The following is a 15,717-nucleotide window of genomic DNA, read 5'->3' on the forward strand; positions in this document are numbered from 1 at the left end:
TTCTGTCGGTAAAACTGATTGAGTTTCTTCCGATGTCGCGGGCAAAGAGGACGCGGTCACGTGGTGCGTATCACCCATGACGGAGCCGGGTCAGCCGTAAGAAGGGAGCACATGGTCAACGTCAACCTGGACTCCTCGCCACACGCAGTTTGCAGGCTTTTACCAGTAGTATCTGCTACTCCAGTAGGCAACAACTTTACTGCCTCTTCCCTCCTGCCGCCATCAATTTGTGGCTGGCCGACGTAGCATGGAAACCCAACTTGCGTTTCAGGAGGATACTGGAGTAGTAGCATGCATGGGAATGAACGGTTGAGTTTGTTTATGTTCCTCGGACCGCGCTTCTCCTGCTCGTCTAGCACCCGATCAGATCAATTCTGATGTGGCCGCTGCTACCACTCGGTCCAAAACAGCAGTCTTTCTCCTTTTAAAGTCTTATAAAAACGAAAAGAACAGGGGGGGCACATGGAATGAACGTTGCACGGGATTCCAGGACCCCCATAATGCTGTGGCCTGCAACTCTGCAAGGCGGGATGAATAATGGCGTCATCTTTCGAGCTCCAGGATGCTATCTTTGTAGGAGTACTACTGAACGATAAAGACGGCCGGATTTTCAAGGGGACGCAAGGTTTGGACGAACACAGATGAGTTTGATACAGTAAACAACAAAGCAATGTCCACGGAAAATATACCAGTCTGGTTCTGATCTCCCGTCGCCGGTGTTTACTGGTTTTAAGTCTTTTAGACGACCATAAAACACGATGCACCAAGAGCGTCATACATGCCGCCCCTACTACTGCTATAAATAAACACACATCACAGCTGAGCCGGATGCTTCAGCCGGTGTTCTGCAAGCCGGCAGCGATGCCCTTCATGGTTAGGATGAGAGTGTCCTCGAGCCCTGGGGCATACTCGCTTGTAGGGTTGAGCTTCGCAAGTTCGGCGGCCAACTTCCCCGGTGACTCCATGACCTCCTTGGATAGATGAGATCCGGGGCTTGAATGGAAGCTAGGGTCCCTGATACGCTTCAGTGTGTAGGCTTGGCAAACATTCACGGAGGCGCAGCCTCTGCCTCAGGTAAGGATCACCCTCCAGAAGGTCCTTGTGGCCGGCAACCTGAGATTTACAGTCACAGTCACATTGCAGTGAGGGAGAAATATAAGAGTAGAAAAATCATATGATCAGGATTTTTCAGTTTATGTACCCCCTCCGTCCAACAAAAGATGTCTTAAGTTTGTCAAAATTTAGGTGTGTCTAGACATGACTTAATGTATATAAGCATTCAAATTTAGTTAAAGTTGAGACATCATTTGTTGGACGGAGGAAGTATCCGCTTTTCTTGCATCGTACTTCTTGAATGTTAATGGGGACAGTTGATTGCCATTATTTTTTTAGAAGAAACAGTTGACTGCCATTAGATAGAAATCACCTAATAATCTAGTCGCATGAAGGTATGATGCACAAATTGACATGTAGTTCTAGAACCCAGTAATGAATGCCTACAGGTCTTAGAGAATCACCTGTAGAAGAAGTTGCTTCGTTTCTTGATAGTTTGCTCTAAGACGCTCCCCAAATGACCACAAATCATCAGAAACTAGCAGCTTGTCATACGGAGCTGCTATACCAGGATCACCCTTTGCAAATACCATCTCAACCAAGTCTAGTGTAACCCTGAAAAATGGCCACTCGTTGTACATCTGCTGTAGGGTTTGAAGGTTACGTATATCCTTTTGCATGACATGCTTGAATGCCGCACCAAAACCAAGCCACACTGGTAGGTGAAATCTGGTCTGTGTCCAAGCAAATATCCAAGGAATTGCACGTAGCGATTCTATGCCTCCACTTCGCTTCCTTTTTGATGGCCTGCTTCCAATATTCATCCTACCATATTCCAGCTCTGGTGTTGCCTATTTGACAGACACATTACAAAATCAGAAACACTCATGCATACCACTAGAACACCGCATAAGGTTTACCACTAGAACACCGCATAAGGGTTCAAACACTTAAATTTCCTAGTTTTTTTTCAAAAATGGTGGCAATATAAGACAGTAGAAATAAGTTCACTGAAATGGTATTATAGCTTAATTTTCAAGTCAAACTTTGTGCACTAAATAGTGCTAAAAAACCGTAGGACAATATTTAGCACAAAAAGAAAGGTAAATAGAAGGCTTTAAAAAGGGAACACATGTAAGACTGAAGACTTACAAGGCGGAAATATTCAACAAATCGTGGTTCTTGGAAGACAATGGACCGGTACTCTTCTGTGGCAATAACAGCCATTTCATCCATCAAAGCACGCCACTCCGGTTTTGGTGAAATTGGTGGATGCATACCATGTTCAAGAGTAGCAGCTGTAAAACGTTCAAGCGTTCTAAAGCACAAATACTCCTCTCCAAAGGACTTCTCAATGACTTCACCTTGTGCAGTTACTCGCAGTGATCCGTGGATAGTCTCTGGAGGTTGTGACAGTATAGCAAGATGGGTAGGACCCCCACCTCTTCCAACAGTCCCCCCTCGCCCATGAAACATAGTCAACTTAACCCCAAATTCCTTAGCAACCTTAATAAGCTCCTCTTGAGCTTTGTACAGTTGCCAACCAGCAGAGAAACGACCAGCATCCTTCCCAGAATCCGAATACCCAATCATTACTTCTTGCTTTCCATTAATTCTGTTTCTGTACCACTCAACAGAGAAAAGCCGGGCAAGAGCTGCCGGTGCAGCTTCAAGATCTGCGAGCTTTTCAAACAATGGTACAACTCTCAGTGGCTTCCTGACATGACATTCACGCTGCAGAAGCTCAACTGCTAGAAAATCTGAAGGAGATGTTGCCATGGATATCACATACGCGCCAAAGCTGTCAGAGGGAAGTTTAGCTAACACATGAAATGTATCTAAAACTTCAGCAACTTCGTTTGTCTTGGGAAGATCAGGACCATATAACGGCCTCTTTCCATTGAGTTCAGAGAGTAGCCATTCTTGGCGTTTCTCCTCTGGCCACTCACGATATGATCCGACTCCAAGGTATTTAGTTATGGCATCCATAACATCACTGTGCCTTTCTGATTCTTGCCTGATATCGAGTCTAACAAGGGATAGTCCAAATGTTGACACTTGCCGCAAAAAGTCAAGAAGACTGCCATCTGCAATACCATGATCACCACAGGCACACAGAGATCTGTAACAGAGCTCATTAGGCTCCAAGAACTGCAGAAGAAAACAAAATAAAAAAAGGTCAGATGGAGTATTACATATGTTGGAGAAGTCTGTTGAATTGAGAACATCATATCTTCACACAGTACTGAAAGTACAAGCTTGTAAGAACAGGTATGTATTTTACCCAAGCATATTAAAATAACTCTGCATTTCACTTTTAGATACCTGCTCAACATCAGTGAAGATTGCTTCATCAGGAATTTCAGAAAACCCACTGGCCAATAAATGGCATGATCGCTCACGAGTATTGTACAGTTTATCTCTGACATCACTCAGTATTACACGATAGGGTTCGCTTAGAGGAACTTGCTTCCAGAACTCTGCAGTCAACACAAGCAGTTAGCATGCACTTGGCTTCACCTAGTTTGTCACAAGGAAAACAACACAACAAATACAGAAATGGTTGGGACCAATCTGTATGTAGTAGGCACCGAATAAGTTCCACCTTAAGCAATGGAGGAGAAAAGTACCGAAAGTACCACATCAATAGAAATAAGGAAAAAACAAGAACTCCCATATTAATCAAGTATGGATCACATTTCTTTGTTTTTTAAATCCTATCCAGGTTCTGACACAAATGGTGCAAAACAATATCCCTAATTATATGAGAATTGACACTGATACTTAATGCTAAAATACATAAAAGTGTTTTGTCATCCACAGGCTAATACATAATTTGATCAAACATTTGGTAATGCGTGATAATCAAGACTCCTCATAATAGAACAGGCAAAGGGCACACATTTCTTTAGCACTGTGTCATATGTACCTATATAGTGTTTTGTGGTGTCTTTCCTCGAGGAACGGTGTAACTGATCAGCTTTTGAGCGTAGTTCATCACTGCAGCGCCACATAGATAACTGCACATAATCAAAATGGTGTAAGACTTGGTGTGAGACCCCAACACGATGATGCAGTAGATCTTTTATTTATTTTTACCTCGAACATTAGATCCTCTATCTGTGCATAGTACAAGTTAGCGGCCATCATTCTAGCTAACAGGCAAACATCCCTTGTAACCTCTGGTGTGACACTTGGATTTCCTGCCATACACATCAATCAATGTAACAACCGTATTTGCAAAATTAAAACAATATGTTGAAAATGGATGTTGTATATGCCGTATACCATCACGATCTCCACCCATCCAAGATGAAAACTGAATAAGAGGGGCATTGTAAGGCAATCGCTCATTTATGCCAATGTTCTTAAGAGCAGTATCTACCCTCCGTAAGAACTTGGGCACGCCCTTCCATATGGTCTCATGAAAATAACTCATTCCGGCACGCATTTCATCCTGTGGAGTAGGAGGTGCCCGTCGGATTTCATCAGTTCTAAAGGCACCTTGAATCTGCAGATAAGAAATGATGTATGAAATCAGAATCACAGAGACATAATTTTTAGAAGCTAACTGATAAGTGAACAGTTACTAGAGCAGAGAAGTATTGTAGCACGCCCAGCCAAGTTCATCGAAATACAAGATTACCTCTCTCTGAAGTGCCTCATCAAGTTCCTGCTTCTCATATGGAGTTATGTCTTTTGCATACAGTTGTGTTAAACAGTTCCTTATCCTGAACACAGAGAGTAAAAAATCTTATACCACCAATATAAGAGAACTTTGTCAATCCAACATGCTATGATGTGCATAAACATGCATATTATAATAAATTATAGTTCTCCAACACAGTGTACACATATCATATTGAATGCGATGCAAGGTTGCAGTGAAGAAACACTTTTGTTTTCACAAATTCCATCTAGTTATCTCTAAGAATTGTCAAAAATTGAAACTAAGCTGCCATGTTTTTGGAGCAGTGACCTCCTAACTGACTGAGTTGGATGTGCTGTCAATACCAGGTCGACTGTTTGATTCTTGAGAGCATCAAACACTTCCAGCGGAGACTTCTTTAACGGACCAACAAGCCTTTTTAGGGTCTCCTCAATGTCTGATTCAGTTGTTGCGGAATTTTCATTAGCAAAATCACCCTTCTTCAGTTTTATCCTCCTGCGATATGCAATCTGGACCTCCTCAGCCAAGTTTGCTAGGATAAGCATGTGCGAGAATGACTTGGCTATCACGATGGAGTCTCCCCCATCCAGGCGGGCTAACAGATTCCCAATCTCATCTAGCTGTTTAGGATCAAGCTTATTTTCATACTCAGCAGCTAACTCATAGCATTCTTGAACCTACATACATATAAAATATAAGTGTAAACTCATTTCAGATGTTTTAGTAAGTGATTAGATAATTTACTAGGGGAAATGAACTTCATAGAATTCCAAACAAACTGTCAGTTGCCTTGTAAGCAAACTAGAATATGGTCTGGATAGCTAATTTTTTTTTAGAATACATACTGGATAATTAAATGGTAGAGCCCCATATCTACTATTGAAAGGACTTGGGACCTTCAAAGCACAGAACACCATCTTTTCTTGTCTAATTGGGCACACCATGCAATGCAGCATACATAAACCGATTCAAGAAATGGTCAGGCTATTCACTTGCCACCTAAATGGCTAAATCAATAGGTAAGTGAACAGAAGCAAAACGGTAGGATAGCATGGAGCAATCGAGATTGCATTACCGTCTCCCTGATGTCCTCTCCCTGCAGGTCCTGGAGGATGTCGAGGAATCGTTCTAGGAGCAGCGCGTCGTACTCCACTAACTTGTCGTCCTCGGAGAGTTTATTGGGCGCCAGCAGCCGCAGCTGCGCGTCGATGGACGTCGCCTTGTCCATCACATTGCGCGCCATGTCCCGGTGTCTCCCCCACCAAAAAACCCTCCTGCAACAGCAACCACAGATCAAAACCCCACGAACCAGCAGCAGACGACCAATCTGGCCTCCAATCCGACAAGCCCGCGCAGCGGCAAGGAGATCAATAAATCCTAGCGCCACCACCTAGCCCTAATCACGCAGATTTCAAGAAAGGACGAGCCTTTTCCCCACAGACACAACAAACTAAGTTCCGATCAAAACCCCCCCATTTTTTTTTTACCTGCCCTAGTATACCCACTGCATCTACTACATAATCCAACAAGGGACTACAAATTCGTGGTAAATATCGGAGAGGAGCCCAAACCACATCGAAATGGGGAGGAAAAGGAGGAAACGCACCTCCTCCTGGAACAAGAGTGTACCTTTTCTGATCAATCTGACGGAAAGCGCTGCTTAATTCTTGAGAGGGGGTTCTTGACGGAGAGTCTCGTGTGCGGGCGCTGGGTATTTATAGGGATACGCTTGTCGCTTCCGCAGGCTGGATACTTGTTGGACTCATAAATGGGCTTGAGCTTGAGTGCTTCCCGATTCTGGTCCCCCACCTCCCTTGGCGTCACGCTGATGCTGCTGACACAGTGATTGAATACTGTTTGACCAGGTGCTATACGGTGAAATCTGAAAATGTATCAGTAGCTACTCGCTCAGTCTGGAAGTAATGGGTACTGTAGTAAATTAAGAACTAGTACTACGGTAAATTCTGTCTATATATTCCAATTCATAGAGTACGTGTTAATAATCCATTACCATACCACACTGATCTGAACAAGTCAAGTACCGAATATGCATATTTATCCTCTAAAACGGGGAACAATGTGGCCTTTCCTAAAATGTTTACATTTAGGGAGGAAGGGAAATTAAGGAGTGGAATATGAATTTATGATGCGTCTAGAGGACATCTATAGAGCCATGGTATATTTAATTGTTCATCATGGCACATAGCATAGCATTATATCATGGGTTAACTGGATCTATGCCACTCTTTATTCCACCGATTGGAGATATGCCATTACAAAAACTTGACTTGAAGAAATGCCACTCTAATTTTCTTATACCTCTATCAATGCCATTCTGTCCACTTAAGACCAATGAGTGTTCATAAAATACATGTATTTTAGCATGTACAACAGTATTTACCACAATACCCCTATTTACAACGTTCAGCAGCACGTTCGAGTCTTCCAGGTGCCATAAAGGTTCAAAAAAATTCAAATTTGGCCCAAAATTCAATCTTCTAAAAAAAATCTATAAAAACTACAGAAAATAAAAAACAGTAATATGAGTCTACCGTTGGGGACGGGATATGAGGAATGCGTGGGGTATAAGTGGAATAAAACTGTTTGACTTGGGATCGGAATAAAATTGTTCGTATAGAGCTATGTCTATACGTATTTAGACAGTATACGTGCTGGTATTGGACAAAATGGCATGAATAGAGATATAAAAAAAGTGAGTGGCATTTCTCCAAGTCAAGTTTTTGTAATGGCATATCTCCAACCGGTGAAATAGAGAGTGACATAGATCCAATTAACCCTTATATCATATACTGAAAGGCTCACGTCTCCTCTAGGGTTTTCTTTCCTCCGGCAATTCCCTTCGCCGCGAGTCTATTTCCTAGCTCTCGATCGGGGTCCTATCTCTGTTGCTAATATCAAGCCGCAGGAGGCTCTAAGGACATGTCTGTTTCGGTAGGTCTCATGGATCTAGGGTTTTTCTGTTGACGGTTTTTGCCCGGCGAGTTTCATTGGTTTGTATTTGTTGGATACTTGGATGTAGACAGGGAGATTTTTCCAAATGTACCGTCTAAGTTTAAATTATCATGTGAGGTAAGTTTAAATTATTATGTGTGGTAAACAAAAATCTTTTAAGTGTCTTGATTATGGTAGTTTGCAGAGGTAAAGTCATATCTCTTCCCATCCTCCATAATCCATGATGTGACCCTCTTTGCATCAAATAATACTAGTAATACAGATAGTTCTAATTTCTAAAACGAGACAAATTTTCACTTCTCTAAAAGACTCAATCGGTAGCCGTTGTCCGTCACCTTCGGACTGCACCATTGTTTTTGCGTCATTTGTTGATTTGGCATATCAAGATAAGAATGAATATGAATTATATAATATAAACAATAGATGATGGTACAACATTTTTAAAACACATAATTTTTTAGTCCATGGCGATGCACGGGTATTATAGTGGTAAGCTCAAAATTGACTGACTAGATCATTTGCATTCTTAGCAATGTTAAGGTACAACTTTAAATTATATTAATATTTATGCATTTATCTTCGTTTACTGTACTTTTTTAGTATACCGTATGGTTTGGCCATAATTAAATTTATTTATTCACAAACAGTTGGTTCAGCCTTAAGTTGAGTGGAGTGGAGCGACGAGATTGGCATACAAAAAGCGGTTTGAGTGATGTTCACTCACAATCGAAAGCATGTCAAGCGACAAGATATCATGGCATTTTCGATAACTTAGAGTGAGAGATATGGGTTTGCGCCGTGTCCAGTGAACAAAAGGCAAGTTTATACTTGGCATTAGTATAGCTAAAGTTCAATTCTCGGAGACGTACTGATGCTTATAATCAGATGATAAGGAGCACCAGACGATAGCAACAACCAAAATATGTCAGGGCCTCCGAAAAAGTTTATCCGGAGCACAGGCCTGCCAGAGCAACTCGAATCCTTAACAATTTGCTTAACGAGCAAGACAGGTTTCCTCGCCAAAAGAAAGAAAGCCCGCACGGTAGCACGCTAAAAGTGGGATTAGGATAAAGCGGGATTAGGATAAACGTTTGTGCTGGCTGCAGATACGTGTGACCGTGACCTATAGGTTCCCCTGAAGGAAGGATTAGTGCAGAACAATGCCACCAAAAAAGGGTTAGAAAAGGGAAACAGAATTCTGTGTCATTATGTGCATTCTCCAAATATTTGGTGCGAGGCCAACAAACCATGTGATGTACACGAATGTAGCTTTTCAGCTGCGGTTTTTACAAGGGTACAGATGATAAACTAAACAGGAGAGAATTAGCGTAGCCAATCAATATTTGGAAGAAAAAAAGGCAACATAACTGGAGAGCGAATCAAGCACCCAATCAGTAACAGTAAGCACTATCGACACCATTCTGTACAATGGTTTGGAAAACGACGTGACGGTGCAGAGGAGCTATGATGCTGTACATGAATCTAGAGTTACATAATGAACCGAGAGCTTAAACATGCAGCGTACTGTGTACTTCATACGCAAATCAGTTCTCATATTTGCATAAACTGCCTTTCATTGAAGATCTCCCCAAGTTGCTGATATAAGGATTTCTGCTCCTCGTAGGTTAGGTTTCTTATGATCTGGATGGCAAAAGGTAGGCAATGGATGAGAATCAGAGAGGACAATAAGATCAAATGAAAAATAAGGTAATATACTGACCTGATCCAGGATTGTATCGACGGAGAAATTGTGGGGTGAAACAAATGACTGGTGATATATGTATGCAAAAACTGCCATAACCATCTGAAAAATGTACAATAAACAATAATTGTTCAGGGCTTCAGGCGAGCTGCACAGGCTAGGATTCAAATCATAAAGAAGTTCTACATCAACCAAAATTTAAAGTTCATGCTAAACACAAATCCCTCTAAGAACAGTAACAACTTGTCTTCCTCTCCCCACTATCCCCGTATTCAACAGAATCTCATCAGTTCACAAGTCAGCATTGTCCATAAAAGCAGTGACACATCTAGGTCAGATGGAAAATGCCACTTTTGCATAAATAGAAGAAAGCCACTGCTCCTGTAACCATTAGATTAAACATTTGCGTCGACCAAGTTGGTTCGTAGGTGAATTACCGATAACAGGCCTCATGCAAATTTGGGTTGAACTGAAATGTAAAAGGTGTGGGCAGAATTATACGAAGATGGTTGTGAACTCATATGAGTATGTACTCCCATGCGGTTTCATAGCCAGCAACATATCCAAATAAATATTCTTTGCGATAACTTACTTGACAATCCATTCTGTCAGTTATTCCTCCATGCCCAGGTATGCTGTCACCAAAATCCTACAAAATTTTAAGATTGATAAATGGACGTAATGATAGTATAATCTCCATACTTCTGTTTTAACGAAGCAAAATAACTAAGCAGTAAGCACCTTTATTTTAAAAGCCCTCTTGAAGCCACTTGCAAAAAATCCTCCAAATGGTGCTATTATTGATGCAAACAAACCAAGGGCTAAAGCATGCCACTGCACAGGTAAAAGGAAAACTTCTTTCCATGGAAACTGCCAGGAGACACATGCAATAAGAATATCAGTTGAAGTTCACAAATGATCCAGAAACTTTGGAGAGATGAAACCCAGTAAGAAAGCATTACACCAAAACAAACATAAAACAAACATTATCAATTATGAAGAGAAAGTAGCATTACTGGATATGGAAGAAAAAGGAGCATGTTGGTTCAGTTGAGCAATTGATCATACGCAATAAAATGCAAATGACGTGATTATGATCTCCGACCTTTCAAGGACCAAACAAGGGGATAAACATCTTCATTTATCATTTAAACACTAGGTTGACATACAAAGCTCCATGGTTTTAGCGAATGTGGTACCTACATGTCCAAACTTTGCTGACGTGGATGGCACTTGTCAGACACATTGGCAGACACACAACTCCCCTGCTGCAAACTAGGTTATCAGTTTCTCACCAGGATAATTATTGTGGAGAGATGGCCAGATGGCATGGCCCAAAGGAGATTAGGGCACTAGGAGTGGGTGACAGATATAGAATGAGCTGGGAACAAGAGGGACTGAGAAATGGCACTATGAGGGGCACAAAGTCATAGAATGACGCCGACCGACATCTAGAGCAGTCCCTCCATAGAATGCCAATAGCATGACCAAGGGGAAAAAAATAGCACGCTATAGCGCCGCTATAGCATTTGAGAGGACTGAGGATTTGCTGCTACGCTTAGACCATTTTTTCCACTATAGCCGCTATAGTACAATATTTTCCATTAGTGGGATAGCGGTGCTCTAGCATGCTAAATGGCTTAGCGTTTAGCGGCGCTATTCCAGAGTAGGCTTGTCCGATGTCTGAAACTAAAGCCCATTCGTTTAGCGACGCTATTCTAACACACTATAGCGTATGTTTATGTCATAGCACGCTATAGCGTATGTAGCACCAGGAGGAGGCTGATGCTAAATGATTTAGCACTCTCTTTTTTCATGAACATGACCCCTACCTTACTAACACACGACTGGGACTAACTACTACAGCAAACGACAAAAACTGGTGTTGAAATAAACAGCTTGAAAAAGATGCATGTCTTCTTACCCACTGAGGCACCAATTCTCCCAAAAAATAATGCTCTGGCTTAAACATTGGACCAGGATCACAACGGAGCCACCCTGTCGACAGGTCCTAAAAATATTTTTATAAAACATTTAAGAAAAAATTCAATGGAGCAGGACATACAACTAAGAATTACATTCTGAAGGAAATAATGAGCTACCTTTCTTGGGCATGTCAACCATTGGAAACGACCCATTAAATTTGCTAACTGCCAAATGAAAGATTGAAGAATGGTGTTATATAGAATTGTAAATGAGGTGCCAAGAAATCAGTTTTATGCACCAATATAAACATGAATTATTATTTAAAGATTCAACCCCTTGAAGGTAGCATGATAAGTAGTAATTTCTCAAATATAACCAGGGCTAGCCAACATACAAAAACTGATCCATTACTCTAGGAAAAATAACAAAAGCTTTTATCTAACCAGAAAAGCAGATATGATAGTTGTCACTGATGCACCAATAAAACCTTCCCACGTTTTCTTTGGAGATAGCTTGATCAATGGTGTTCTGCCGAGAAAGAACCCAAATAAATACGCAGCAATGTCATTGATCACAATGAGTGAAGCAGGAAGAAGAAACCTGTTCAAGCATAGAATTGGGGTTTGTCAAATATATGGACTAAAATATCAACAGCTACTCAATTAACACGGCTACAACAAAATTGGAAAATTTATTCTACAGTATATTTTATTTATTCATATGTCCTATCGTCAGAAAGTAGCTTAATTTAACCCGAAAAAGGAAAATTCTACCTTCCCATAATAGGTACGGTAGAAAAAGGAAATATAAAGGCACAGAAATCAGACAGCAACATTTGTATATGGCTTTTGCAACCAGCACTGCTAAGTTTTTTCATTTTTTTCTCTTTTCTTTCTGGTGGAGAACTGGATGTTTTAAAGTGGAAGGCCCAAGGTAAAAACACAAACTTCTATAAATCTCAAATTGGTCAATGTGGCAAACCCAGTGATATTACCACTATGTTAAATAAGAATGTTAGAGACTATGAGTACAGATTTTTGTGAAAGGAGCATAGGGTGGTAGTTCGGGAAATTCCTATTAAGTTGAAGAGGTTCAGTACTTCATGGCAACACTCTACAAGAAAATAGGCATCTTGAAGTTACTTCAACAACTTTCAGTTGTTTTCTTACATGGAAACCTGGATGTCTAATTCTATACAAAATAAATACATGTCACATGTCAGAACCATATAAAACGGCTAACATTTCACACAAGTCAGTAAGTCAAACTTATAAACAAAAGGATTTTAACAGGATAAAATATGGCTTACCAGAACATCCCTTCAAATATATTTGCCACCGTGAAAGAAGACTGTGCGAAAACTGTTAAAAGAATCATGTGTGTCCAGGAATACTGCTTGAACTGATACTTGTATGTCTTTTTCTTCAGAGTCAAAATAAACCATACAAATCCTGGATCATGGGAGTTATATATTACTTCTATGACAGGCATGAACCAGAAGTGACCAAGACAAGAAAAGCAGGTTACTAGATCAGGAAGGAATGCTTAAACAAAATTCATGAAACCAAGCGAATTGCAAGAATCATTGAAAACCAGCCATCACGTTGTTCAGAACCTCAGATCACTTAGGCAGGCCCGGTGGCAGTCCTATGCGCAAGCTGTTGGTTCAATGATCCCACAGCTTATGAAAATACCCTTGATTCTTTTTCAGATTTTATGTCTTGGTCCTGGGAAGTTTAAAAGATTGAGCCCACAGATTTTAGTTTTTGCCACCACCACTGGGCAGGTCTGCACTACACAAACTTTTAGTTCCGAGAATTTGCACATCTCTAATGCCCATCCAATATAAGTGAACTAATGTAGAACCTCCAATATTAAGTACTAATCATGTAATCAATAAGAAATACTGTAGAAGTCTGATGAATAGTTGAAACTTAAAAGCGTATAAGCATATAATGACCAAAGTAGTTGTGCGAACCATAAATATTATGGGCAGGATACATACAGTCCATTACTCTATTTTAGATAATATCTTTATAAATATTACTCCGTATTATGTTAGAGAAAAATAACTAATGCAAAATGAGGTATTTTAATGAGTAGAAGTTACTGGAAATTGTTCCCACAATTACAAAATATACTCAGCCTTACCTGCAATGTAAAGAAAATAGCAAATAAACATCTGATACTTTATTAGGCCGCTCACGGCCTTATACAACAAGTGATCTGAAGTTACTGTGTTAACAAGCTCCCGACTAAGAAAACGCCCATATGTAAACAACATTGCCGTGAAAAAGAAGTGCCTGCACAGAAATGATAGATTTGTTCAAGCAAAATTAGATATTACTTTTTTAAATCATTGCATTGATGGAAGCTACGCTGTTGGGTTATTGACAATTTTCCAATCCAAAATGGTCCAGCACATACCAATTCAGAAGCCTGAACCCTGGTAGTTGTTTCTCTTCACTAGATTTTCTGAGTAGGTTAAACAGTTCTGTTGCCATAAATATTTGAATCCCAACCACCATGGCCCAGATATAAAGATGACCCATGTAAACTAGGAACGCAAAGCCTCCAATCATCCACACAGTAGAATATGTACGGATAAGCATTGACTTGTATTTGTTCTGATCACTGACAAGCAAAGCCGGTCCATTTGCTCCATTCCCTGTAGTGGTAACCTGAAGAAAAAAGATAAGATTAGCTCCAAAAAAAAATCATCATGGTTGTGAATATAAAAGTAACAGGTTGATGATCTATCTTCGCACCATGCTCCCATGTTAGTACTCAACAAATACTTTGTTATCAAAGAACTAAATTAAAGAGTGGGTGAAATGTATAAATAAACAGGCAACAGTATAAGAATTGTTTTGATGCACAGGCACCTTTTTTTATACCATCCATTATATTTATACCCATCTATGTGCAAGTGTGGTGAAGTTACAAAAAATAGGCTAAGGTAGATTCTACAAAATTGTAGCTTAAAGATGTTCTAAGCATAGCAATCACATTACATTAATAAAATAATTCCGCAAGAAATAAAAAAGAAAAACAACAATTTCCTCTTGACAGTACAGACCTGCATAAGTTGTGAACGCAACACATAGTGAGAAATAAAGAGCTTGTCCATTTGTTACAACAAAATTGTGAAAGAAACATAGCATGGGAAAATAACTAACCTCATTAGGACGTCTTCGATGCCTAACACGTCCTACATGGGAAGCAGAAACATCACTAGAGCTTGTTTCCTTTTGCATCGCTGCTGTCGAATCTATTGTCATAATAGTAGTCATTTAAACCAGATTTGGTCACAAAAGCTAATTCTAGACTATAGCAAGCAGTAGGACAGAGTATAAAATGTCACTAAGTGGAGTATCGACTCAGTTACTGCTTTATAGATGATTCATGGAACAGCTTGTGAACTGATAACTAATTGGAAAGAAAGGTTTGAAACTCAACTTAAACAATAAGCAGTTGACTGCCACAAGAACTAGCCCCAGAAAACCAGCGTTTGTGGCTACCGTGTAAAATGGCTGCAGGACAACCACCCAACCATCCAAGCTTCCTTCCTGTGGCACGGCAAGAGCCTAGGGTTGCCCCACACAACGCTAACCATCCACGGTCCACGCAATAAACAAACACATCGCTCTCACGATTATTGCTGCTCGCAACTACTCATCTAAAACATCAAGTCATCCCCAAATTGCCTCAATTAACAATCTAAGCATGCTCAAACTAAGAATCTGTGCAAAGTAGCATTCCATGGCCAGCTAAAAAGCAAGCCAGCACATATTCCCCCTAATTTAAAAAAATAATCCCAAAACCAGGAATAAGCTGAGAGTAGCATCAAATTACAACCCTGAATCAAGCACAAACACCAGCGAACAAATCCCTCCACATAAACGGAACAAATAGCCAGGCACACCAGCCGTGAACTAAAACTAAATAAACAACATAAATCACACCCGCAGAGGAAGCGAAGGGACGGGTGTACTCACTGGGAAGCGGAACCCTCGGGAGGAAGGCGCGGCCGCGGTCGCCGGCGAGGAGCCGAGTTCGCCGGAAAGCTCCGCCCGGCGGCGGCAAGGAGGCGCGAGTCCAGCGGGCTTTGAAGAGACACTAGCAGTGTGGGGGCAGGTGTGGTGTTTGCCGTTGCGTTGGGCTTCGTGATTATCGTGGCCTCGTGGGGGGATTCCAATTCCTTGCTTTGCCTTGCAGGCTTTATACAAAGCTCGGAGGCATGGGAATGGAATAAAAATGGGTGGAAGGAATTCAAAGTACAGCCCATAGGGGGTGGGGATGAGAATTCGGTTAAATTGGGTATAAATCGGTTCGGTTTATTGGGTGTATCGAAATTCCGGTTAGAAAATGCTAATCAAAGTAAAGGTTAGAA

At 40.9% G+C, this 15,717-nt stretch overlaps 2 protein-coding genes across 3 annotated transcripts; both read right to left on the minus strand.

The window, feature by feature from the left end:
• Positions 1 to 643: 643 nt before the first annotated feature.
• LOC100821713 (phosphoenolpyruvate carboxylase, housekeeping isozyme-like) lies at positions 644 to 6,387 on the minus strand. Its single transcript, XM_014898420.2, is given in 12 exon segments — positions 644 to 1,050; positions 1,052 to 1,113; positions 1,518 to 1,904; positions 2,206 to 3,204; positions 3,379 to 3,533; positions 3,983 to 4,073; positions 4,153 to 4,256; positions 4,342 to 4,564; positions 4,700 to 4,787; positions 5,012 to 5,400; positions 5,799 to 5,997; positions 6,353 to 6,387. Coding segments are annotated over 11 exon segments (2,883 nt in total). The 5' UTR covers positions 5,967 to 5,997; positions 6,353 to 6,387; the 3' UTR covers positions 644 to 833.
• A 2,505-nt stretch (positions 6,388 to 8,892) lies between these two features.
• LOC100822030 (phosphatidate cytidylyltransferase 1) lies at positions 8,893 to 15,614 on the minus strand. 2 transcript variants are annotated; one of them, XM_003569804.4, is made up of 12 exons: positions 15,323 to 15,614; positions 14,504 to 14,595; positions 13,752 to 14,005; positions 13,476 to 13,627; positions 12,634 to 12,775; positions 11,768 to 11,924; positions 11,501 to 11,548; positions 11,323 to 11,409; positions 10,140 to 10,268; positions 9,991 to 10,047; positions 9,417 to 9,500; positions 8,893 to 9,337 (listed from the first exon to the last, which is right to left on the minus strand). In XM_003569804.4, exons 2-12 carry the CDS (start codon positions 14,579 to 14,581, stop codon positions 9,248 to 9,250), a joined length of 1,278 nt encoding a protein of 425 aa, XP_003569852.2. In that variant the 5' UTR covers positions 14,582 to 14,595; positions 15,323 to 15,614; the 3' UTR covers positions 8,893 to 9,247. The 2 variants fall into 2 exon arrangements, with proteins under 2 accessions (XP_003569852.2, XP_024315303.1); XM_024459535.1 differs by lacking the exon at positions 15,323 to 15,614 and adding an exon at positions 14,784 to 15,125.
• Between the last annotated feature and the right edge of the window lie 103 nt (positions 15,615 to 15,717).

This window comes from Brachypodium distachyon, chromosome 2, assembly GCF_000005505.3.
Source record: "Brachypodium distachyon strain Bd21 chromosome 2, Brachypodium_distachyon_v3.0, whole genome shotgun sequence".
Taxonomy (NCBI): Eukaryota; Viridiplantae; Streptophyta; class Magnoliopsida; order Poales; family Poaceae; genus Brachypodium; species Brachypodium distachyon.